The sequence below is a fragment of the Doryrhamphus excisus genome, linkage group LG14, assembly GCF_037039965.1.
Source record: "Doryrhamphus excisus strain RoL-2023G ecotype Guam linkage group LG14, RoL_Dexc_Guam_v1.1, whole genome shotgun sequence".
NCBI lineage: Eukaryota > Metazoa > Chordata > Actinopteri > Syngnathiformes > Syngnathidae > Doryrhamphus > Doryrhamphus excisus.
The window spans coordinates 13,979,214-14,005,838 of record NC_136370.1 but is presented as its reverse complement, the minus strand read 5'-3'; the positions used below and the strand labels follow the sequence as shown (position 1 = coordinate 14,005,838).

The window sequence follows — 26,625 nt, the reverse complement described above, 5'->3', positions numbered from 1 at the left end:
GTAGAAAACTGGTTTGTCGTGTTTCATTTGCCCGCAATTAAACAAGATCACCAATCCGAGACAGCATCGTAATACACACAGTCACCAACGCTGTACAATCAAAGTTTATTAGGCCATACAGCAGACAATACAGAAGAAAAAAATCAATATTTGTGCCAAGCTATGGTACCAACAGTCAGTGGGCCTGTTAGCAAAAAATTAGACCCATACAGTGTTTGTGTGCTTTGTATCTGTTGTGCAACAACCGGTCCTGCTTCCAAAAGTATTTACACATTTAAGTCTGCAAAAAAAGTTTGTTGGTGGGTAGCTGTTTTGTGTGGGATTTAGTAGTTTTACTACATCCAAACATCTTTCATTCAAATTGGATTCATGATACATATTTAATCCGTCTGTAAAGACTGTGGTTCTGGGGTGATGGTTCTCTTGTCTCAGCACTTGGAACAGTTTGGTAAATACATGTAACAGGCATTGAAGGTGCATGGCACCCATAAAAGAGTAAAAGCATTTAAAAACATGACCAATACTGATACCATCTAAATAGACAGGACATACAACACAAGAAAAACAAGTGTTTCTGTGTAGAAATCAAACAAATCTGGACAAAACAAAACAAAAGCAATCACTTGAAATGTTTGCTTATCTTACAAACCAAATGTAATACTAAGATGCATTTCACATTTTAATGTGACATGCCCAACTCATTTCATTTCAAATCCTGTTCCTAGTTGAAAAGAGTTTCAAGTCCATAGTAGTCTCACATGAAAACTTGACAGCAGTCTGTGTAAGTGTATGTGACAAGTCCAAAGTCATGATCAGTATTTAGAAAGTGGTCTCCCCCACAGGGGCAGCAAAGGCAGCCACGGCATCCTGTGGGGCCTCTGACCCCACCTGCTGACCATTTTGCACACAGATCTCATTCACCAAAGGCCCATTGGCCTCCTTCCATTCTCTGAATCTGACTGAGGTAAGTTCAGGGTCGGACAGCACCTGCTCGAGTGCCTGTAGATCTGCCTGTTTGGACTGGGATGGAAAAGATAACAGACAAAATCAGATACGTGTTTTAAAAAAAAGATAGACAAGGGGAAAAAATTGTACCTTTAATGTGCTGTTCAGCGTCCTGATCAGATGCAGTTTATCATTGACGGTGTGGTTTTTGCAGCGCTTTATAAAGGAGGCTCTGAATTCCCTTTTTGTGGATGGTTTACGGTCCCCTATAGGTGAGAGACTGGCTTCCTTCAGATGGATGTAAAGCTTCTCCATCTCGTCGGAGCTGGTACCGTGATCCCCTGTAGTAGCAAAGTGCATGTGGTGTCATTTCAGACCGGCCAATAGAAAACCTTAGCAGTATACACATGATGTCAACACTACGAGTATAGTGGTGTATGTTCATGTGAAACCACGTGAGATGAGACCTCAAGGCCTAAATCTCAAAGACTCACCTTGGTCTTCAGCACCTGAAAAATCCCTTTGTGCCTGTCGTTCCTCATTGGACCCTGTATCAGCAGACTCAAGAGGAGCTGAACTCTCCGACCCTTCTACCGTCAATGATGGATGTTGATGCAAGTGCACCTGGACTGAGCACACCACTGCTGCTTCGCTAGTGGCAAGAGGTGGGGACGCCTGCGCGACCAGGTCTAACCACGATTGCCGCTGTTTGGAGAGCGACGAGGCGGAGGAGCTGTCCGACGTAATCGTACTGACGGGTGAGGAATGCGAGCCGTTGGCTTCACTGGGGACTGCGGAGGAGTATGGTGGCGGAAGAGTGCCCTGCCAGACCAATATAATCAAGGTGAAGAGCTACTTAAAAAAAAGTGGGATTTTTATTTGATTTTAAGTATGACACTGACCTGGTGTGTGCTACCAGGGGGACCAGAAGCACCCATAGAGTACGGTGGTGGAGGTATCTCTGTGTTTTCACCTTCTTCTTGGTCACTGGCTTCACTGTAACACTCTGAAAGCACACATTTTTGCCATTTTAGGAAAAATATTGCTCTCAAGTCACACCAATCTCCAAGTAGCATCATGCATGATGTGAGAATAGCATGACAAGCAATTATTGTGAGATGCTCACCTTGCCTCAGCTTTAAAACATTGGGGACCACTGGAATTGTATTACCTCATTTTTACAGTGTTTAATTGTTATATTATAATAATATTTAAATGGATTAAATAATGATGAGACAGGTTGAGGATGAACAGTCTACACAAATTGTGTTAATCCTTGTCGGTTCCCTCACTGAATGAACAAACCATCAGTATTTAAAAGGTCTGTTTTTGAAAACACATGTTAATATGTTAACGTTTTTGAAAATGCCCATAAAGCCTTTGAACCCAAATGGAAAAACACAGAGCCGAAGAACACTTTATATAGCTTACCAGCTGCAGTGTTTGGTTGTGTGGGCTCATAATGGATCGAGGCAAGCCCGAGCTTATTGAGCCATCTAGAAAACACAGAAACACAAATATAACTCTGTGGGCTTTGTACAAAGTAGCTTGTGTTTTGTTGTTACTTACAAGTTCATTTCTTCGTGGCTCTCAGCAGCAAAATAAAACATCATGACTTGCGGGTGGCAAGCTTTGAATGCGCTGGACAAAGAACAGTCAGTGTTAAGAATAGAAGATTGAACAACGAACACAGATACAATGACACATCTTATTCACATTAAATAACATGAGAGGATACTCTTTAGCAGTAAGATTATACAAGTGGGCAACCTTTAATTCAAAATGTTCATGCGGCAGGCACACTTACTGTTTCTTCTTGCACTCTATGGCTCGGTCTATCATGAAGTTGGTGAGGTCAATGTAGCCCTCGGCTTTCTCTGCCTGCAACACACATGACATACTGAACAACGATGAGCATGAAAACAAGCGAATGACTTCTAGCCACTTCCTGACAAAGCCGCTGTGTTTTTGGCTACTTTGTGTATTTCCTCTCGCTGTGTGCCTGTGACATTTAGAAAATCTAACATGTCAGTCAGACGGCTTTCAGCCCAGCAGTGGAGTTGACTTCTAAAGACAGGCTGGAGAGGAGACGGCTGTGATGGTGTGAGTCATCACTGAGGTGAATGTGGTGCAGTGCAATATTTGGTAAAGCTGCACCATCTAATATGCAATGCAAGAGCTGTATCAAAAAAACCCACCCTATAAACAGCTAATCGTGCTAAGCAGGGTGTACCCGAGCTGGGAAAAGGTGCAGCTTTCGCCTGTCTCCAAAGGAATTAAAAAATAAAAAAATAAATCCGTACACGCTGCATTTAATGATATGTATTAAATGGAATGACATGCATACAAGGTTACACTGAAGTACATCAAATATTTACAGCATCATAATTCGACATGTCATGAAAAGGAGCAGGCAGAAAGAGAGCTTATTTAATCCTACTCCTTCACAGAGTAGATATTTCATCAGCGAATATATTAACTAAATAAAGACTCATGTAAGAAAAGAGAATGCTCACCAGGGGATTTGTGTACCAATACAGTGCAGTCTTCTTCAGGACAAACCAGAACTTCTTCCATTTGATACCCAAGAAGCCCTTGTTCTCCTTCTTCCTGTACAGCCAGCCTTGGTGGTCTGGCTGACCCAGCTCTTTGACTGACACACGCCTCCTGCTCATCGTACCATTGCCTGCGCACATATGAGACACAAGCCACAGTCACACAGACGGATAGTTCTACAAGTTGAAGAACATGTGAAAGCCCCAAACATTTCCATCCTAAAAAACAGGTCACAAAGTGCTAAAGTCACACCCACAATTACTGTATATATTTTTGAAATGCGATGCTATATTTAGCCTACCTGTTCCAGATATGGTTCACAATATGAAAATGAAAAACAAATTAACTTCCACTGACTACTGAGAACATTTACAGTCACACAGTGCATACAGTAATAGCCCTGCCAACTTGATGCACACCCACAGAGCCTCAAAATTACAGTTGAGGGACCCAGGGGACAATCTGATGTAGACTGGAAGTTGATAACTTACCTCCCCGGCTCTTCTTCTTGGATTTGTGTCGCAGGGAGACCTTAAGCACCACAGAAAAGAGGAGGGAGAAAGGGGTCAGTGACTAGACTGACCGAGACACTCACAAAGAAGAGTCAGTGAAGAACATCCTCTTTTAGGCAGCAAGTAGCATGTGTACACACTCTCCCCTCCGTAGCTGCTATCTCTCCACACTTGCACACTCACAGGCGTGCATGCATATTCATGCACACACACACAATTGTATGTAAATTAATTTTTATACTATGCCTCTTGCTGCAAATCAACTATGTAAAGGTTAGATATTTTTCAGGATATATAGGATCAGTTTCACAATTTAATTTCACCAAAATGCACTAATGTGGAGGGCTTTACAATTCTAATGCCTGTGCTTGTGATTAAGGAAGATGTAGTCACCCATGCAATTCCAACTGCATATGGAAGATATTTTTACGACAGTCTTGTTTTGTTTTACGCAGACATGGAATGATCACGGAAGTTTTTTCCTTGTGTGTGGGGAATGTGTATTTACGGCTAAAAACATAAGTGCTTCTCATGTTTTTTTTTTTTACCCCATTTTTTAAACAAATAATCATACTTACAGGGTTGTAGTCATCTGCAGCCATGGCGGGTGACACAGAAATAGGGAAGGCAGCCTGATGAAGGAAACAAAAAGTTGGTTTTTTTTACATTTATCATCAACTAAATTGGTTGACAATCTTAAAACTCCTTGACAAATACGCAAATAATTATGTTGTTGTTTTTCTTTCGGCTTTTTCCAGTTACGGAGTCGTCACGTAAAACCGCCTAATGGAAAAAAACAGATTTAAAAAGTGAAAAGATTCCCTTCCCCTCACTGAAACTACGTAAGAGGAACTGAACAGGAAACAGCTGGGCACACAAAAGATGGACGAGCCATTTTTAAACTGCTTATATTAAACATTTAAAAAAAGAGGAGCTGAATTTTAGTGCCCCCCCCCTTTCTTTAAATGTGGTTGACGATTTTCCACTACAGTCTTGAAGGTGACGGGAACTTGCATGAAAAAAAAAAGAAAAAAATCTCAAAAAAAATCTGACATCCTTTGTAGAAAACCCCACCAAAGTACAGTCATAGTCATACAGAGTGCAATAAAAAAAAAGATCAATAAACCCGCATAAGTGATCATTTATGCCTCCATTGGCAAATCAAATAAAATATTTTGTTATTTTTTAAAGGTGGGGGAAAACCACGATTGTTGATAAACGACACTGACTCACAGCTTTCAAGTTGCATCGTCAGCAATTGGTTACCTCCACAACACGCCTCCAAAATGCCAGGGATTATTACCAATGTCATAGGCAGACAGCGAGGCCAAAGTGTCGCAGTTTATACTTCTCATTTTATTCACCTCGGTCATCTGTGACATCAACCATTATTGAGAAATCCTAGCACCCACTTGACTCACTTCCTCAGCAAACTTAACTTCCTTATTTTTTAAGTCGCCAAGACAATATTACTTATAAAATACTACAAACAACCATCTTGAAGTCAGAGTGTTCTAAAACTAAATTAACAAGCTTCCAATTGGCTATGTGTGTACAGTAAATATGAATGGCGGTCATTACACACTACACAGGCTCTAAATAACATAAAACAGTTAATTTGTTTAAAAGGTACAATCACACGATGCAATCTCAGAAAAAACACAAGATGACAACGATAACATGAGGGAGATGCATACCTGTTAAAGGACCTTCACGACTTTAGTATCCACTGTGGTCTTAAAGCTGGACTACTGACTAAATCAAAACGCCTGTGTGTGTGTGAGAGTGTGTGTGTGTGTGTGTTGCACAACACTAACAGTAGCATCCTGACTGCTTTTCCGGGTGTCATAAGCTTGTGTAGCCGCCAGTGGAAGAGAAATTGGGCCACGGTCGCCCACGTCAACCGACACAAACAAATATGCAATTTATTGACGTATGTTTCCTGTTGAAATGTTATCTGCCGCTATGATTCTCTCTGAGCTATCAACGAGCATTGGATCTAATACAGGAAAGGTGAAAATACACTTATAGTAAAGCTGATCGTGACGAAAGTGCGGCCAGGGGAGCTGCAGCTTATTTGCTTATTGTAGAAATATAATTAAACAGCAAAAACCGGGAATAGAGAATAGAGCAAAAGGGCACAATTTAAAGAGAAAAGGAGTGAAATGTTGACACTACTATATATATTAACAGCTTTGACATATATCGCCGTGGTAATATCGCATTTTTTCAAAATACAATTAATAAATTATGGCTGTTTCCTGGTTGACAACGGCTTACAATTTAGTCACAAAATATCGAAAGACAACTTATATGTGGTATTCTGGTCACTAGGCATCAGTAATGTTCTGAGACATGACGTTACATTACATTACCTTTCACACTGCGGGGAGACTGGCTACGGAGCCAGGAGAACCAAACCGACATGATGTGGCTGAGATCGACAAAAAGTTCTCCTTTCATTCCGTGTGGACGTGGTAAGTTTTCGGCTTTTTGTCCTTATTCCCAAACGTATAAAACACTTACGTTGAGAATATGTAGAATTGAGAGGCTAATTAACCCGATAGCTTGTTATGCTAGCGTCAGCCATTGTTGTTTCTGCAGTGTAGCAATGTGATTTAAACATAATTCATTTTGATATTGTTAATCATATACTGTATCATGTACTTATTAATTAGACAACATTTGTGCCTATTTTATTACTGACTAAGCTAGCTACAAACTGTTTACTAATACACATTCTTATCCTTTTCTTAGGGTAGGCTTAATCCAATACCCTACGGCGAAAGAATTAGCCCAAAAAGGATTGTTTAGACGTCAAAACCAAATTTCGCATTTTGAACTTATAAATGTAGAAAACACACACGGTTTATGAAACTCTAATGTATTTTTAAACGAATATACCCTCTATAAAGAAAGATTTAAAGTATTAGACATTTTAGACGATACCTAACTTCATGACGTGATAGCAAAAAATGACTCCACCTGTCGAAAACGCCACAACCAATATTTTATATAGGCAACTGTTACAAACGATATAGAATTTGGTTTTTTTACAATAATTTCCGACCAGATCATTATATTTCTATTTCGATGAATTACTCGGGATTTTAATTTATATTGAAATGCACGCGGTTTATTCAAACACTACCTGGCTAATTGACATAATAGAATATTATATGCAACAACTCCCGTCTAAAGCTGCTCAGTGTGCAAACTCATAAGCTCAAATGTTGACATAATGTATACTGTACCTTCAACCACATTTTGAAAGACAGCAATTTAGTCCGAAAACACTGCTCAAAGTCTGAGCAAACTTTGGCGAGCATGTCAGGCTCAGCCCAAGCTAGCAAGGCCTTGACAGTAGGTGAGCTCACCTCCTCCTGGATTCTAGTGATTTACCCCCACCACGAAGAAAACACCCAAATTTAGAATGGCATCGCTATAAGATAATTTGCGTTAATCAGCGTTCAAACGTACTTGTATTATACATTAGGATAAAACTACACTGCTGTAGTTTCTTTATGGAAGCCCTTGTCATTTCGACTTGGGACCGCTGGGTGTCGCTGCAATGTAGACTGAGCAATGAGATAAAAGCACACAAGAATCCTTGCTCACGAGGAAGTCAAATCAAACTTGGTGATAATTACATAAAAGTCTTGCTTTACTCAGGTTACCCAATTAACTTTTTAAATTATTTTTTCTTATTATTTAATAAGGTATGATTGATCATACTGGACATTCTGTATTTGTTGAGTCATTATACAAGGAATTTATTGAGTGCACCATTCAATGTAATTCACACTCCTTTAAAAAAAAACAACAACTCAGTGTCCAACATAATTGTGATTTAAAGGGACATTTGTGTGCAAGTTTCAGTGGAAGTGAGCTAATGTTTTCTGCCATACATGTCAAAAGGCCTGCAGGATTCCCGAGAATGCTGATTGGTCACGCCATTGTAGCGCTCAATCTCCCATCACCAATCACGCTGTGAATTGTCACGCAGCTTATCTCATATACCCCCTCACACATACCCCTACTCCAAACCCTCCATGGCCCGAAACCGAGTGTGGCGGACAGAGAGGCTATTCTTCAGCAAGAGAATCTATCTGTCACTCTGTAAATGCGGGTGGGGTGCAGTCCTGGAAATTATATCACAATCCAGTCTGCAAGACCACCCCCCTCAGTGCCTCTTTTGAAGCACTTCAGTGGAACCATGAGAGGTCTTGTGTCACACTACTGTATTAGTGTAGCTGTAAATGTTATGGTTGTGCGAGCGCTCAAGTACATTTTGACACACTCACTCAAACATAATCCAGACAGCAAAAGCAACAGGATCCCCTCCTATCCTATATTCAGGCATGAAATGATGACGTGCCAGCAGCCACTCCAGCAGGGATGTGCAGTATATGTTCTGCACAAGTGACTATTTTTGCTATTGGGTATATAATATGAGTGTAAAAGTGACTATAGGGGTGTTAATTCATATGTAGAGGGCTCTAATAATGTTAAAACCAATACTTAGAAGATCGTAAATGTGTTTTATGCTGTAACTATGATAATATTATCGCGAGACTGGGCCGCATCATGTTTAAAAAAAAATGCATTTATTAAAAACAGAAAAATGAATAAACTTAAATATAACTAAAGCTCTGATAAAACATTCCACTGTTCTCAAATATCTTACTTTTTATTTTTCTACACAAAATAAGATGAAAAATAAATAAACAAATCAAGAATAAAGAAAATCAATCATCAGTAATAAATAAATAAATATAATAATAACAATAAAACGGCAAATAATAAAAACTTAAGAGACCACATATAGTTGGTGGGTAGACAAATTATTTTTTTCAGATTAAAATGAACAAAGCATTATTAGAGCCCTGTAGACATGACAAAACACGACTATAGTCACATTTATACTCTTTTTATTTACAACATATTGCGCAACTGCAGGGTCTTGTGATACATGCTAACTCGCAAACTCGAGAGCTAGCGACCTAAACGGTAGCCTTCAAGTTATTTCCTTTAAACTTAAATAGCCAAAAACTTACCACTTCCACACGGATAGGGAGGATAACTGCAGTTAACAGTTATTTAACCTTTAACATGAACATTAATCAAACGTAATGAGTTTTTTTCTGGGTACATGATACCATACGGCATCCATATCAAACTTGCGCGGGCCGCACTATCAAGGCAGGGGCCTCAAACTAGTGTCCTGCGGGCCACATTTGGCCCACGGACCACGTGTTTGAGACCCCTGCTGTACGTCATTATCAGGGATAAAGGAACACGGGTATAAAAGCCACTCGAAATATAAGTAAGAATTAAAAAATAAAGCATTTCAGCCTGACTGACTTGACATGTAATAATATACTTACAGCTTGAGAGAAGGACCAGGATCGTATATGTGGTTGATTATACCTGCAAGACAACAAGCAAACATTTACAAGACCGCAACAAAGAACAGCTAGCTGTCATACTTTCTAAGTTCCCACTCTAAACATGTACTGTGACCTATCTTTCTTAGAATTATGACCTATTTGAACCCTTCTGTCCTGAGCAAAACATAGTCCGTGGACAAGGTTTAAGGACTGGAATTTGCTAGGTCGGTGCCAGTGGCTCTGATAATGTCTTTGGAAATGTGCCACGGCAACATGGGCTCCCAAAGCTGAAAATACTCAATGCACCCCAGACGGGCCTCACCCTGCAATTTTAGGCAACAAAAATGTTGGGTTATTTTCCTGTCATTCCGCTACTAATGTTTTTTTTTCCCCTCTTCCCATACATCCTGTTTGTTTTTGTGCACATCCATGCACATTATACCAAAACAACACAAAGCAATCTCTACCCTTGATGATGCTCTCAACAGCCCGCCGTCGCAGTCGTGTGGCTGCTTTTCAGACATGCTGAATTCTGTAAATGTGATGTTCCTAACTGTAACAACGTATTGAAACAAATAAACTATAGACAATGATTGGGCTGTTCCAAGTACAGGAAGTGAAAACAGTTGCTATGTCATCATATTACAGCATTTTTCCAGTGTCTACTTTAGTTTTACTGACCTTTGACACATTCTAAAAATGTCATTTAACAAGAAAACTGTTCATTTTGAAAAAAGAAATGCAAAAATTGAAAAATTGGCAGCAATTTTACAAGACTAAGGTCAAAATATTAAGACAAAATAAGTTATATATAAAATAAAATGGTCTTAATTCTTTAATATGAAAAAATAGCATCATTTTAGTAGAATAAAGTTGAAATATTTGTTTTTGAAATTCGTAGTATTTAGAAAAACAACAACGCATAAAGTTGTAATTTCTTGAAAAATTAGGTTGTGGAAACAGTTAAACTGTTATGAGAATAAAGTCAAAATATTATGGGAATAAAGCTATAATGACAAGAAGAAAGTTGAAATAATTTGAAAATAAAAAAACAACAGAAAAAATGCTGTGATTTTAGGAAAAAAAGGAGAAAAAATATATTCTGTGTTATTTTAGTAGCATACAGTTGGAATTGAACAAAGACCATCATTACTTAAAAGTTGGATTATTATGAAAAACAAAATAAAGTAATTTTAGGGGGAAATTGGGTTGGGGAATAAGTTATATTACGATGGGAATAAAGTCAAAATAGTCTGGGATTAAAGTCATGATGTTACAAGAATACATTTGATTTTTCACCTACATCACAAAGCTGAGATGCATATTTTTTATTGAAATATAGACAGCATATCGATGATTTACAAAATATCTAAGTGGCAGAGTTGCATCCTTTCATTTTTCACGATGCGGCCCCCCAGTGGAAAAAGACACCCCTGTATTATGGTGAACTTTGACTAAATATAAAAACGACTCACCTTAGCTGCTAATGTCTCAGACGATTACTGCAACTTATCCATTTATGCTTTAACCAGTGAAACCCTATCAATGAATATAAATCCAATACCTGGGTGCTGAATTTTGAGTATTAAAAAGAATTGTTGCAGACGAATAAAGACTTTGACAAGGTATGGTTTGATGAAGATGTACAGTACGTCTGTCCTCTCTCCCTTTCATCTAACTAACAAAGCTGATTGTTTTGACAGTTGACATCAGAATGAAATCAATTTTATGCTCTGTCATGTGGGAAAACCTTGTGTTTTTTTTCCCGATTTGCAAAGCCGAATTAAGATGACGTCTGATTTAATACCGCGTCAATCATATTCTAACACCCTCCGTCGCAATGATGAGTCAACCGATCGGCGCCGCATCCATCTTTATTGTAAATATGACTCATGTGGTTTGATTGAGCGTGCGACAAACTGGCTGTGATGCGTTTGTGGCTTAGAATAGACACGCGGAGGTGTGGACGGTGGTTTGAGTCATCGATCACGGCGGTAATGCAGGGGAGTCACACCTTCTCAGGTTTTTCTTCTGAGACCGGAGGAGACACAGTGGGAGAGAGGGGCGAGGATGATGAAATATAGAGGAAAGAGCAATCCTCAGATGTCATCATCTTTCATAGAATGGTGGTGAGCTGCCAAGACTCTCTGAAGATGAAAGATGGAGGATGCGTGCGTTGATGTGTGGGACATTTCTGTCCAACATCTTGGACACTACACGTCTTGAGGGATTTTGTAAAAAATATGACAGGTGGCTACATATTTAATGTTCGAGTGTCTTTAATGCGGACGACATGTCGCCCAATTTGCATGGTGATGGCGATTTGAACCCCTGATCTCCTGACTGTGAGGCCGTCATGCTAACCACTAGATCCCCTTTAAGACCTTCAGGAGCCCACAGACCTGCCCAACACTAGTAACCTCACAAACATCTTCTATTTATGCTTCCTTTAAATAGCCAAATATCCCACTCATTGATAAAATGGCATCCGGGCAAACAAAGGAGTCCACCCACGGAACCGTCGTCTTATACTGTATGTGACAGAAAACAGGCAAAGACACTCACCGATTGAGGAAGTCCCTGCTCGAGTGCCAGTCGTGTCCCTGCGATACATAAAAATCAGTTTATTAATCAGTCATGCAACAAAAAAAAAAAAAGAATGTTTACGTTCCTTTTGAGGTAAATTAGTTTGTACGTTTGGAGTGTATTTGCTCTATACTCACAATTTGTTTGTATTTGCCCTTGATTATTAATATCTGCATATAATCTTTTCACTGTCCCGTACCCCTTCAGACATTTGACTTAAAATCATATATCCTACACTATTAGTAATTGAATTATTTCAGATATAATATTAAAATGTATTTGTTCATGTAACACACGCAGAACGATTAACAACTTTCAGTCGGTTTCCTTTCTTCTGGACTGTGCAGGCGCTGCTCACACACACTATGATGCGTTTAAGCGTACTACGTAACTCTGTCACCATGTTTTCATGGCGGAGCTACATGAAATCTTATAGAAAATCTACTGTTTACTGTTGATTTTATGTGCAAAATACAAATTTTTAGTAAGCGCAAAATTAATGTATCTCAAAAGGAGCATAACCCTTCATTTTGCAGTTGTTTGTGATTTGGAGCAGCGGGTTAAAATGAGTGCAGTGCAGGTTTTTAAGGAAAGTTCAGGCCTTCAGAAGGTGCAAATTACTGAGGACCGCCAGCAGCTTTATCTTAGCTTAGCAAGCAGCGACAGAGTCAGATAGAGGAAATATGAAATAGAAAAGTAAGATTAGGGATTCATCAGTTAGTGAATGCATGCAAATGTAGTAGTATTCAGTTTTTTCCTAAAAAAAAAAAAATCACCATTTCCTATCAATGAAGGGGGAAAAGCTGACAGACAGTGCAATCCTACCCTTGGTATCAGCTTGAAATGTTTAAAAGATAGCATATGTGCAGAAATAAGATCCCCTCATGGTAAACCTGCTTTGACCATATGGTTCCCCCAGATGGCATTTAAAGATTCATCGAAAAGGAAGGTGCATTCATAACCATCATCATCTGTCTCTCACACACACACACACAGAAAGAGACGATACCTTTACGTGAGCTATCCTGTTACACCACATGCTTGAAAAACACCAGCAGGGTTCAGCTCAAAGGTCACAGCAGGTTGTGTACTGGTTTCATCTGCTGTCAGAGTCAATTACGACCCCAGTACGCCTCAACAGGGTGATTCAGTACATCTAAATGATCATATATATATAAAATACAACATGCTGCAATGCAGTTATACCTGAATCACTCATTCGGCACCAGTAGTAAAATAAAGACAATACAAATGATGACTGAATTTAAGTGACATTTTTAATAAAATGCTATGCAAAACTTACAAAAAAGGCATATCAAACAATAACGGATACTTCCTCTCAGTACTTTGAAACAATACCATCTTATGTGACCATTTGACCTGTATGGACAAAAAGATTGGTTGAGCAACACGATGGCTTAAAAAGGCCAAGTATTACTGTCACCCAGCTGCACGTATCATTGCAGTCATTGCAGAGTCGACTGAAGCACGGACTTTAAAAAAAAAATATTGTGCATAGCTTGGAAACCAGCACAAATATTTGTTTATGAACATCTTTTCACCGGTGCAGCAATTAAAGTGATGACATAAATGAATATTGTCAGGATGATGTGCATAGCTTACAAGAGGCAACCGTTGGCAGAGAAAAATATACAGCTGACTTGTCACAAAATTGTCATCTGAACAGAAACAATCACTCCGAGTTGCATTCACAAAATATTCTGTAATATTCTTCTTGTATAAGTTATTTGTATAAGTAGAATGAAACCAAAGGGACATTAACTTATTATGTACAATGGAGTCCATAGACAACAAAGTCCTAACCTGAACAAACTGCAAAGGTACTTATCGTCAGAAGAGGGGAAAGGGTATAGGCAGCGTTAATGGGGTGATGATGTCATGTAAGTAGTAGTAGGTATTACTAGGAAAACATGGAAGACAGTGCAAGAAAGCCGCAAGCTGCCAAAAAAACCCCAGCTGGACATTAAAAATCAAAAGGCACCAAGGAAGGAGACAAGACAGGAACAGGAAGCGGATCATCAGTGAGTCAATAGTTTAAGTCGCGTGATCCAACTGACCAGTAGTGAACGTTCTGCCGTGCGCTTGGACACCGAAGCTACGGGGGCCTTTTTGACATCCTCCTGATAGGGGATGGTGGCGCTGTTGTGGAGGTCCGAGTTGGAGTAGTAGCGGCTTCCTCGGATGTGGTCCATTCTGATGAGGCGGCGCTCGCCTGTCGGCATGTAGCTGGCAGAAGCGGCTGATGCGACCTCCTCGGCGATGGTGGGGATCCTCTCATTGCTTAAGTATCTGTACAGGAGGTCCTCACCTTCACAGAATGAGAAGAGAGTTAGCATTTGCTAATTCAGTAGTTGCTTATTATTTTGCGCGTGATAGTATATAATTCTTCTCTAAAAAATTCATTTTGAAAACCTGTCTACGATCTTCTAAATGACAGTATTAGAGCCCTCTGGACATGAACTAACACCCCTGTAGTCACTTTTACACTTGTATTACCCAATATAGTATACATAATATGTTTAAATAAGCTGTTAAGACATGTTTGTGTATGTGCTATTAATGTGTTCCCTAGGGGACACGATTGACAGGTGGACAAGGAGTGATGTCAGGGTTCAGAGTTGAGTTTTAGCTTGTTGCAGGTTACTGCAGCTTATGTTTTTATTAAGGATTTTTATTCCGGATTATTGTAATTGTACTGTAAAATGATGTATTGCAGGATAGGAAGGCAGAAATGGAGTAGTTAGAATACTGATAACAATCTTGTTAATACCTTTTCTGCTGTGTGCCCAGGGCTTAGCAAAGGGATCTACGATTGACACACAAGTATCCACAGGCATGGAGAGGGGGCGGGGCTTACCTAGGAGCAGGTGACAGACAGTTTTGTTGGTTATTTGCGTACATACATCTGTTGGTGGGCTGAATGGTGAGAAGTACAGACCACGTGATGGCTTGTGCTCCCTCATTCTGGGCTGTATCACATTGGCTTCGATTGGATAGCCAACGTTTAGTTTGTCATAATCTGCGATGGTGCAGCGCCTCCTACTCTCCTGGTCCAGGAAGGAGTTGGGTGATTCAGAGCCTTTTGGCCTTTTACTAAAACTGGAGAAGGTGTCTGTTCTTTCCTCTCTGCAATGACAAGCATATACAGTATGCGATTATTTTTAACAGCATGATTGGTGCGGGTCATGATGTTAAATGTTCAAGTCCCTCTGTCATTTAAATGAGTGTGGCAACATGCTGTCATCTTCCTGGAGGAGGAAGATAAGACGGTCGTTGCATCAGGACAGTGGTGGGATTTGTGTGTGTGGAGTGGGTTGCAAGAGAGCGGAGTGGGCAGAATGGAGTATTCAATGGGAGGTGAACGTCAGGACAACAGCAAGTTATTTAGAAAGGAGGGCACTAGTGAACATCTATTTAATACCCCAACTTCTTGAACACAACATTCATTAGGGTGAAAGATGGGGTAAACTCCGGACTAAACACCACTCCAATAAAAGGACTGACATATAGAGTCAGATCCATGGTCTTTCATTTTATCTGGCATTCATGTTTTTCCAACTGTGGGAGGAAGCCGAGCTAGCAAGCTAACAAGCTATCGCTGTCATTGACACCACTATACTCTCATTCGCAGGCACCCCTTTCAGGAGAATCAACCATTTGTGTTTCCTTGCATGCTACTCCTCATGACAGTCACATGAAGCACTCTGTGTTTTGCTAGCACCTCGCTAGCGCCAACAAACAAACATGCACATGTCAATCTATAGAGACCGGCAAAATTATGGACTTTGTTTTTATTTATTGTGCGGTTGTTTGATTTATCCACCCTCGGCCATTTCTGTGTGGAGTTTGCATGATCTCCCCGTGCATAAGTGGGTTTTATCCGGGTACTCCGGTTTCCTCCCACATTCCAAAAACATGCTAGGTTAATTGGCGACTCCAAATTGTCCATAGGTATGAATGTGAGTGTGAATGGTTGTTTGTCTATATGTGCCCTGTGATTGGCTGGTGACCAGTCCAGGGTGTACCCCGCCTCTCGCCCATAGACAGCTGATAGGCGTGGTTAGCGCGCAGGCCTCACAGCTAGGAGACCCGGGTTCAATTACACCCTCTCTGTGTGGAGTTTGCATGTTCTCTCTGTGCATGCGTGGGTTTTCTCCGGGTACTGCAGTTTCCTCCCACATTCCAAAAACATGCTAGGTTAATTGGTGACTCTAAATTGTCCATAGGTATGAATGTGAGTGTGAATGGTTGTTTGTCTATATGTGCCCTGTGATTGGCTGGCGACCAGTCCAGGCTCGCCTTTGTGAGGATAAGCGGTAGAAAATGAATGAATGTTTGATTTATTGATTATCATGACTGGCTATTTCAGCAGTGGTGTCAAGCTGACCATACTGTATGTTATGTACAGAAAACCCACACAAGCACCATAATTACCACAAATAAACTTAGCAAAAGAAATGTAGTCTCACCTTGGAGTGTATGGCATATGAGGAGGAGGCGGGATATAAAAATCCAAGATTGCTGGTTTCTCTTTTTTGGTGGATCCATTTCCTGAGCTGCAGGGGGACTGGGCTCGGATTAAGGAGGAATTGTTCTGTAAAACACAACACAATTAGTCACGGCACATTTGTTTGTGTTGTGCATACTTAAACTGCACCTATGGCGCCTGTGATATTCTCTCCAGACCCAAGCGATATGTTTGATAATACAGTACAGCAGATACTGACGATTAATAACAGGATGGCCGGGGCTGTGTGGAATCATACTTATCTGTGTGGCTGCCATCTGTACAGATTATACCATACTACAAAGCCTTCATTCACTCCTGAAACAGGATTTGAGTTGTGTCTGTTTTTCCTGTAGGAGCCATATTACTACAGATAAACTGGAGATGGCTAACACAGATATCCCAAAGTACTTGCTAAAACAAGATGTCGGGGGGGCCTGTTGACATTGGTCACCTTTGTGATGAAACTTTATCTCATCACCTCTCACTTATCTTATATCGTTCCATCTCGTCTTCCCTGAAAACAGTCTGCACAATCTGACAAAGCCGGAGCTCTTATTTCATTAGACCACTTTCACAGCAGTTTAAGGACGTACAGCGGATTCCCACACATTCAAGGCATTGGGATTTCACACTTTGTTCAGTGCTATTTACCTGTGTTATGCAATGGTGGTTACCATTAATGGGGCTCATAACAACTGGCTTTGTTTTAAAAGCACAGATTGAACAAAAAAATCCATATTTTTAAGTTATGATGTTATGAGTTAAACGAGTACTTTGGAATGTCGGTGCCCTCGAGGCAGCTGGGAAACTCCCTACATGTAGTCCCTCTATGTATGACAGGGGTCTCAAACTCAACTTCAACCGGGGACTTGCTGCAGGTTGTCTGAGACTGGCCCGCATCAAATATTCAGTCGGGAGTCACATTTCACCAAACAGGAGGTTATTAGTCAACATAACAGTCTGACTCACTGTGTCATGAACGAAACATGAACAAAAGCACCTTGACATCATCCCACAGCGACTTAACACTTTATCACATACACAGGGCAACGCCGACTACTAGTGGAGGATAATAAATAACAACTCTAAACATGTAAGTCCAGCAACTTTTTTTTTAATAAAACAAGTGCAGCAAGGCATGCTGGGAAACTGGAAGAACTCCCAGCAATGAGAGTGATGCCGGCCGATGCTAAAGTTATACAGTATGATTACTTACTTTACATGTTCTGCTGTCATTTTGGTGTTGACACCGTTATTGCAATTGGTGTTCCGGCTAGTTACTACTGTGTGCCCAGCTCATTGCGAGTTCAGTGCTGGCTATGGCTTACCTAATTAAAGAGCGGCTTCTTTTAACCAGGTTCAAGTATTACCTTTGAGCCGTGAGTTTGAGACATCGGCTTTAATAACTGGCGAGGAACAATGGAAATAATTACATGACACACCTTTACTACCAGCCATTGCTATGCAGTCGGCTATGTTTTGCACTTGCACCCATTGCACTCTATTGCTCTCTGCGGAAGGAGACAAAAAGTCCTATTGTGTGTCAACTCTTAAAGGAAAAACCCATTGTCACTTAACATTGGCTGATTCATCCCTCTACAGCAGGGGTCTCAAACACGCGGCCCGTGGGCCAGATGTGGCCTGCAGGACACTAGTTTGAGGCCCCCGCCTTGATATGAAAGTTTAATGTTAGTGCGGGCCGCGCAAGTTTGATATGGATGCTGTATGGTATCATGTACCCAGAATTTTTTTTTTCTCGTTTGATTAATGTTCATGTTAAAGGTTAATAACTGTTAATAGTTATCCTCCCTATCAGGGTGGAAGTGGTAAGTTTTTGGCTATTTAAGTTTAAAGGAAATAACTTGAAGGCTACCGTTTAGGTCGCTAGCGCTCTAGTTTGCGAGTTAGCATGTGTCTCAAGACCCTGCAGTTGCGCAATAAGTTGTAAATAAAAAGAGTATAAATGTGACTATAGTCGTGTTTTGTCATGTCTACAGGGCTCTAATAATGCTTTGTTCATTTTAATCTGAAAAAAATAATTTGTCTACCCACCAACTACAGTGAAGAAAATAAGTATTTGAACACCCTGCTATTTTGCTATTTCTCCCACTTAGAAATCATGGAGGGGTCTGAAATTTTCATCGTAGGTGCATGTCCACTGTGAGAGAGATAAACTAAAAAGAAAAATCCAGAAATCACAATGCATGATTTTTTAACAATTTATTTGTGTGATACAGCTGCAAATAAGTATTTGAACACCTGAGAAAATGAATGTTAATATTTGGTACAGTAGCCTTTGTTTGCTATTACAGAGGTCAAACGTTTCCTGTAGTTTTTCACCAGGTTTGCACACACTGCAGGAGGGATCTTGGCCCACTCCTCCACACAGATCTTCTCTAGATCAGTCAGGTTTCTGGGCTGTCGCTGAGAAACACGGAGTTTGAGCTCCCTCCAAAGATTTTCGATTGGGTTCAGGTCTGGAGACTGGCTGGGCCATGCTAGAACCTTGATATGCTTCTTACGGAGCCACTCCTTGGTTTTCCTGGCTGTGTGCTTCGGGTCGTTGTCGTGTTGGAAGACCCAGCCACGACCCATCTTCAATGCTCTGACAGAGGGAAGGAGGTTGTTCCCCAAAATCTCACAATACACGGCCCCAGTCATCCTCTCTTTAATGCAGTGCACTCGTCCTGTCCCATGTGCAGAAAAACACCCCCAAAGCATGATGCTACCACCCCCATGCTTCACAGTAGGGATGGTGTTCTTCGGATTGTACTCTTCATTCTTCTTCCTCCAAACACGCTTATTGGAATTATGACCAAAAAGTTCTATTTTGGTCTCATCTGACCATAAAACTTTCTCCCATGACTCCTCTGTATCATCCAAATGGTCATATGCAAACTTAAGACGGGCCTTGACATGTGCTGGTTTAAGCAGGGGAACCTTTCGTGCCATGCATGATTTCACATCATGACGTCTTAGTGTATTACCTACAGTAACCTTGGAAACGGTGGTCCCAGCTCTTTTCAGGTCATTGACCAAGTCCTGTCGTGTAGTTCTGGGCTGATTCCTCACCTTTCTTAGAATCATTGAGACCCCACGAGGTGATATCTTGCATGGGGCTCCACTCCGATTGAGATTGACCGTCATGTTTAGCTTCTTCCATTTTCTAATGATAGCTCCAACAGTGGACCTTTTTTCACCAAGCTGCTTGGTAATTGCTCCGTAGCCCTTTCCAGCCTTGTGGAGGTGTACAATTTTGTCTCTGGTGTCTTTGGACAGCTCTTTGGTCTTCGCCATGTTACAAGTTAAAGTCTTACTGATTGTATGGGGTGGACAGGTGTCTTTATGCAGCTAACGACCTCAAACAGGTGCATCTGATTCAGGATGATACATGGAGTGCAGGTGGACTTCTAATGGGCAGACTAACAGGTCTTTCAGGGTCAGAATTCTAGATGATACACAGGTGTTCAAATACTTATTAGCAGCTGTATCACACAAATAAATTGTTAAAAAATCATGCATTGTGATTTCTGGATTTTTCTTTTTAGTTTATCTCTCTCACAGTGGACATGCACCTACGATGAAAATTTCAGACCCCTCCATGATTTCTAAGTGGGAGAAATAGCAAAATAGCAGGGTGTTCAAATACTTATTTTCTTCACTGTATATGTGGTTTCTTGAGTTTTTATTATTTGCTGTTTTATTATTATTATATTTATTTATTACTGATTGATTGATTTTCTTTATTCTTGATTTGTTTATTTATTTTTCATCTTATTTTGTGAAGAAAAATAAAAAGTAAGATATTTCAGAACAGTGGAATGTTTTATCAGAGCTTTTCTTGTAGAAAATTGGAACCAAAGCGAAGTTTTTAAAAAAAAAAATTTGTTTTTAATAAATGCGTTTTTTTTTTTTTTTGAAAACCTGATGCGGCCCAGTCTCACCCAGACCCTAGCTCCAGTGGCCCCCAAGTAAATTGAGTTTGAGACCCCTGCTCTACAGTATTTAATGGTCTATCAGTTGGGTTGGCAACATCCTGGACATTTGCTTCTAATCACATGGGACATTTCTTCCTAGTGCCATTTATGATGGAAAACTGGAGCAGTGACACGTGTCTGGGCACGCCTGTTTTGGACTTGTGGCTCTAAAAAGCTTATAATTGATAGATAATGACTACATAGACACATATATGAGGAAGTGCACGTGTATGTACCTGAGGTACAGGAGGCTTCCAGCGCATGTTCTTGAGTGGGGCGGGGGTAAAACCTGTTGTTCCTGTGGGTCGCTTCTTCAGGAGGAGGAACACACCTTTGGGATCCTCCCTCAGTTTGATGACCAGGTTTTTTAGTTGCCAGCCCACCTGGTTTACAGGATGTAAACACACACAAACACCCAGTTAAGAAATGGTACAGAACTATTGAAATCTTAATACATACAACTCCCATCAAATAACATTCTCACCACTGTCTGCTGGTTAACCTGAATCACTTCATCACCAGCATGGATCTTCCTGGTCAGGTCTGCGGGTGACTGAGGAACATATACACGATGGGTCAATTCAAGTATTGCAGCCATTACTGTGAGAAAAGATTTACTGAATGTAACATTATTTGTATTGTAATACAACACTCAAACTGCTAATACCTTTAATTTAATTAAATACTAAAAAATCCTGTGAAAATCCACATTAAACAGATCTGTTGATGATTCACAATTAAGACCGGAGGCATAATGATCCATCCACGACAATAATACTGGTGCATTAGTCACAGGCTGCGTGCGTGTCTCACTGTGGACAAAAAGGTAGGGACTTCTGTGGTGGAAACTAATAAGCATGAGCTGTTGGAAACTCCAACAGTGGAGAAAAAGTCACGTCCCCTTACTACTGGAGGAGGAGATGTGAGATGGAGATAAAGAGGAGGGTGAGAAAGTGTTTTTTTACCAAGAGCTTGGTGAGTTGTTGTGTTATACTTACATGTTCTGTGGTTCCAGTAATGACATGTAACCCATCATAAGTCGACTTGATGTACATTCCCTGGGATGAAACACAAAGTTGTTAAGTTGTACTCTGTATAAATATAATATAATACTAACAGAGACATGTTGTGACAAGCATGGCTGGCATGCAGAGGCACAGGGTATATGGTGGCAATCAAAAATGTTCCTTACCAGACCTTCACCCGGTTTGATATTGGTCAGCTGGACTTCCTCCAAGCAGGCAGATTGGCTCATAAGCGGATCAGACGTGGTTCTCACAGTCTGATCACAGATGCTGTTCAAAATCTTGGACTAGTACAGAAAAAAAATACATCAACTGATTAAAATGAAGAACAAGTTTCCGTCAAGAGCAAGCTACTGTATGTGATCTAATGGTCCATTTTATTGCTTGAGTGCAATTCAAATGAGTCCTCCTTCATTAGTTATGCTGACCTGGACTGTGTATGCCTCAGTGCAAGTCTGTGTTTAGTCTGAGAACTGAAGAGACTATTGTTTCTATTGCACTCTATGCAGGACGAGGTGTCAGGGGGAACTTTCACTATCAGTGTCAAGCATCAAGAATCGTCTGTATTTAAGTCACACGCGTTGTGAGAAGCAGAAAACTAAAAAAGAAGATCAGCGTTAGCCTCTGGAGCCTAGAGTCTGTCAGCAACAGGAAGCACTGATTGATTGAGCCAGAGTGCAAAAGAGGCACCCCCTTCACTGGGAATGCCTAATGCTTCTACACTGTAAAAACCCTGACCTTGCCGCTTACATCATGTCATCCAATCTCTAATCAAAAAGAGTTTAAGATAAAAAAGACCCCCTTATTGGAACTTATGGCGCTTTAATAATGACAAGCAAAGGAATGAGAGAGAAGTCACATGAGTATACTTACAACTTCTAGAATTTTTTCTTCCATCTCGTAAACACAGCAGTCCTGTTACACATAAGAAAAGACAGATTAGGTTACAGGGCAGTTAACAATACGGGAGAATAAAATGTAGTCATAGAAGAAGTTGATTAAAAACTAAATCAGCTCTCCAGGTTTAGAACGGAGAAAAATGGAGAACTGCCACAAATAAACATGTACGTATCTAAATTACTCCTCTGAAACTGTAATTACACAAATCCCTGAGTGGTTGAGGTACCTATTACCGGGGACTAAATGCCACTCTGACGCATGTAGGAACAATGTTCGAAAATCATCTAAACAGTGGTCTCTGTTGAACATTTGGAGGCATTGTGGCTCGCCAAACTAGTAGGCAGGGGGGTCTGCTGAGTCAAAGTATCCTTAGTAGCTGTAACGGTGGTTATTTGCGAGATCAGTTCTGCTAAAATCAGCTGGGAGACACTTGGAGGTAACGGTGGTCAAACACAGCTGAAGAAACAGCCTCCCTTGACAACTGTAGCGACCATGGTGTGTAAAGGAGAGAGGTTCACGTTGAATATGGGAGGCCCCCCCACTTTGTTTTCAAAAGTGGTTCTAAGAAGGGGACTACCACAAAGGAGGGCAGCCATCAAAACACAGGTGAAATGCTTCTGTCAAAGCGTCAATACCATAAGCTGACACCAGCCTAAGCCCATGCAAAAACAAAACAAAAAATACAGACATTTGTGCTATACAAACTCAGCTATGTTGCTTCTTGTAAATCCATAGTGCAGACTGACAACAGGGGCTGAACAAAGTTTTTTTCCAAACGTCTACTCCACCGTGCCGAAAGAACAGCAATCAATTGCACTTGTATAGACGTGTCCAACAATAGAATGACTCCTGTGTTCCATAAAAAAAAACATTGGATAATGTTCCTCCATGCTAAGATGATCCATGTGTTTCAGTGTCTGTTATACAAGTAACTTTGCCACATTTCCATCACAAAATGAAAACCCAGTGTAAACACTCAATGGGGGAAAACACTGTGATGATAGGTTGCATCTGACACACACACCGCTTCAAAATGACTTTTTCTTAAAATATTCTCTCTAAAGTTGGCCAAGATTAAAATGCGGGTTCAGAAAGAATTTATGCAAACTGCAAATTTCTGAAACTTTTGAAACGCCACACAGGAAGTGCTAAAATAAATGTCAGTGTTTACAATCCTTGAATGTGTGTAGCTCTGTCGTAAGCTTAGTGTTTTCCTGAAGACACACACTGGGTCATATAGCTAATCATGGGTGCCCTGGTCCGATATCAGCAAAAAAATAACTATTATTGATCAGACAGCATCTAAAAGCTCTGATATTAGCACTCTGATAGAAATAGTCCAACAGCTTAGAGTCGACTTCAGCATTCAGCACTTCTACCCAGCAACGCCCAGATGGAGTTGGAAAAAACTTTACAACCGAGTGCAAAACCCACCATGTGCAAGTCCCCCAGGGTGGCACAGAACCGGGGAAGTTCAACACAACCGATCCATGGCACATCCCAGCAAGCAACACCACCATAAAAAACAAGTGTGAAAATCCTTGTAAAACGAACCTCTGGCAGCTCCAAAAAAACAACGCCATTTCTAACATTCCACACTATCAAATAATATAATTATGTATAATTGGTGCTGTCATCAGATCAGGTTGATATCAGTATCGAAAAATACAAAGTACAAATGTTGTGTTGGAACACCCCTATAAATTGTCAGTAAATGCAAAATGACAATTCCCTGAGTGTAGTGATCCCTCACGGCTTTGGACTTGACCGCTCACCCACAGTGGATCAGATGACTATGCGTGTCCAGCCATTTGGGCCTTTGATCTGCCACCAGAGCAGATTTGTACGGTCAAGCAATGATGCGACACAAAGCGGTGTGACAGTGTGGGAACACATACTATACCAGCTCAAAATTGAAGCCATGACTGCAACACATCATGTCTTAGATTTGATTTGAACAATAAACTCGCAAGTTCTGCTAAAACAGATTCTCTTCAATAGTCATGGCAACTATAGTTGAAAGAATACAACCTCCATTCATGTGGGGCAGCAAAGACAGGCAATGTTTCATATTTTTATGACTGAGTCCTATTGTGTGTGTAAACACAAGCTTCATTCAGGCAAAATTTGCATGACATTACATGATCTGAAAAGTCTTAATTCTTGGTTAAAGTACATCCACGAGCTGTGCAAACCTAATGCCACCTTCCATCATCATCATCATCATCAAACTAAATCACTCACATTTTCTTCACGTGCAACATGTGATTAAGCAGTGGCTCATTAAAATATCCAAATATGGGTAAAGAACCTGCAGTTCTTGTCTGCAGTTGTATCTGTTTTTACAGGTGATCATAACAACAACAAAAACTCTTTTATGGCCGCTACGAGACCCTCTGTACTCCACTTCAGCATCTACCAAGAGTTTATTATACACTATAATCTCTGATTCACAAGGCAGTGTGGGAATTTTACACCCCCCACTTCTTGTATAGATGACCATGACGAGGCAACCACAGTAAATCACCAGAGGTGCAGAAATCCCAGACACTGGCGAGGAAATGTACACTCTGGGAAAGGAATTCATCTTGAATAATAGCAATAAGCCTCAGTAACCACTTAAGACAAAAGCTGCCGTTAAAAAAAACTACACATTAAACCAGATTCCAGAAATAAACATTACGTTTGGGAAGCAGAGGCCAACTACAGCTGGTTGGGTGAAACAGGCAGAAATAGACTTACAATACCATGATGCAATGGAAGAGCAATTCTCCGAGGAATGATGAAACACTGTACATAGAATTCCTGCTGATAATCCAGTTTCACATCGGAAGTCATAGAGACCACTTTCCTATCCCTGCACCCCTTGACCCTACTAACACCTGAAAGAAGTCCCACATGGCACATTTTTTAATCAGAAAACTTGGACGTTTACCTTGACTCTGACTCTAAGGGGGGTTCTCCCAGTTAGCCAGCAGCAGGAGGAGGAAAGATCCCAAAAGAAAACATCAGTGTTTGCAATTATCGGTTCAGACTGGCTTTAGGCTTCTGTCATGGCTGCCAGACCACATTTCCCATAACGCTCTTCTCCTTCACTTGATCCTACATGTCTGTATCCCGGGGCTGGTATGTGCTCCATGAAAAACTATTGTGTGTATGTATATCTGTTTCCCTGAGCCGGCCATTGGTGTGCTGCTGCACTAACTAGTGTGCAAACCTGTTGAACTGTGGTGGTAAGCTCCAGGCACAGCTGAATGATCTTGTTCTTGGTGGCTGTGAAGTCACTGATCCCTGTAAGCGGCGTCCTGTCCGCAGACAAAAGAAAAAAAGAACATTAGAAAGTAGGCATTGAATGTAAAAACTCTGCATTTGAAAAAAAGTACAATGGCAAAGTATGTTATTCATCAGCAAGTATTTGAAGTAGAAACATCATGACAAACCTGATTCCAATGTAGTATTTGGACGACTGGCTACATACAGCTTGTATGTAATTCATGGCCATTGATTAACAAGTATATATCATAACAAATTAGCAAGCAAAGCAATATTCTCTTTACTTTGCAAGCCATGTTACACATGTGTACAAGTTACGCTGATTGACAGCCAATGGCAAAGTTTAGCCACAAATGGTCGCTATTATTGAATGTCAACCAATCATAACCACACAATGAACGCTCATATGCATGTAACAATACCATCAAACCCGATCGGAAACGTTGCAAAAGTACTGTTACCTGTCAAGCCAAGCCAGGAGGCTCTTGGCAGCACCAATGAGTTCAACCACACATGTGAGAAAGTCGTTGGGTGGCTTGCGTGAAGCACTGCCATCATACACTGGGCTTTTCCTTCGGTCAGACGTGGCCATGTGGAGACTGTTGGTGGCAGCTCTCATCCTCACAACCAGGTTCTTTAAGTTGTCCGTCTCCACCCCATAATTCTGAAAAAAATGAATGAATACACAAACTATGACATTAAAAAAGTACATATTAAAAATGTCCATAGAAAAGCTTTAATAATTTATTTGGCTGATTGAAATAACGTCTGCCCTATAATCTGGGTTTTGCATGTCATAACGGAGTATCTGGGGTGTTCACGTGTCATCATCTGATTCCTATCATAGGGAGCAAAGTTTGCATTCTTGTGCCTGGGGTTGTTTCCTGCTATTCTATTCCTCAAATTTATTGCTGCTTTGCATGAACAAAG

General features: G+C 40.6%; 2 protein-coding genes across 4 annotated transcripts in view; both read right to left on the bottom strand.

Annotated features, from left to right (window-relative positions):
- Positions 1-88: 88 nt before the first annotated feature.
- ipcef1 (interaction protein for cytohesin exchange factors 1) lies at positions 89-10,941 on the bottom strand. 3 transcript variants are annotated; one of them, XM_078795912.1, is made up of 12 exons: positions 10,879-10,941; positions 9,401-9,443; positions 4,592-4,645; positions 3,993-4,032; positions 3,462-3,631; positions 2,753-2,826; positions 2,515-2,586; positions 2,377-2,441; positions 1,848-1,951; positions 1,440-1,767; positions 1,096-1,286; positions 89-1,020 (listed from the first exon to the last, which is right to left on the bottom strand). In XM_078795912.1, exons 3-12 carry the CDS (start codon positions 4,613-4,615, stop codon positions 820-822), a joined length of 1,269 nt encoding a protein of 422 aa, XP_078652038.1. In that variant the 5' UTR covers positions 4,616-4,645; positions 9,401-9,443; positions 10,879-10,941; the 3' UTR covers positions 89-819. The 3 variants fall into 3 exon arrangements, with proteins under 3 accessions (XP_078652038.1, XP_078652037.1, XP_078652039.1); XM_078795911.1 differs by lacking the exons at positions 9,401-9,443; positions 10,879-10,941 and adding an exon at positions 7,268-7,451; XM_078795913.1 differs by lacking the exons at positions 9,401-9,443; positions 10,879-10,941 and adding an exon at positions 5,711-6,140.
- Positions 10,942-13,248: 2,307 nt separating this feature from the next.
- Positions 13,249-26,625, bottom strand: part of LOC131140298 (connector enhancer of kinase suppressor of ras 3-like) — a 29,838-nt gene continuing 16,461 nt past the window's right edge. The window contains exons 3-13 of the mRNA XM_078795910.1: positions 26,157-26,359; positions 25,640-25,727; positions 22,396-22,437; positions 21,690-21,809; positions 21,496-21,555; positions 20,982-21,050; positions 20,734-20,880; positions 16,480-16,604; positions 14,949-15,136; positions 14,781-14,867; positions 13,249-14,318 (exon numbers count right to left, since the gene is read on the bottom strand). Coding sequence (XP_078652036.1) covers positions 14,029-14,318; positions 14,781-14,867; positions 14,949-15,136; positions 16,480-16,604; positions 20,734-20,880; positions 20,982-21,050; positions 21,496-21,555; positions 21,690-21,809; positions 22,396-22,437; positions 25,640-25,727; positions 26,157-26,359 — 1,419 coding nt within the window. The 3' untranslated portion in view covers positions 13,249-14,028. The remainder of the gene's footprint in view (positions 14,319-14,780; positions 14,868-14,948; positions 15,137-16,479; positions 16,605-20,733; positions 20,881-20,981; positions 21,051-21,495; positions 21,556-21,689; positions 21,810-22,395; positions 22,438-25,639; positions 25,728-26,156; positions 26,360-26,625) is intronic.

Excerpts from the sequence above, each read along its gene's own strand:
- ipcef1 (XM_078795911.1), bottom strand. The coding sequence starts at position 7,342 with ATGCTCGCCAAAGTTTGCTCAGACTTTGAGCAGTGTTTTCGGACTAAA. Across the intron at positions 4,033-4,591 it reads CTGCAGATGACTACAACCCT|GTCTCCCTGCGACACAAATC; the intron begins GTAAGTATGATT and ends GTGGTGCTTAAG. Across the intron at positions 1,768-1,847 it reads CCCCTGGTAGCACACACCAG|GGCACTCTTCCGCCACCATA; the intron begins GTCAGTGTCATA and ends TTGGTCTGGCAG.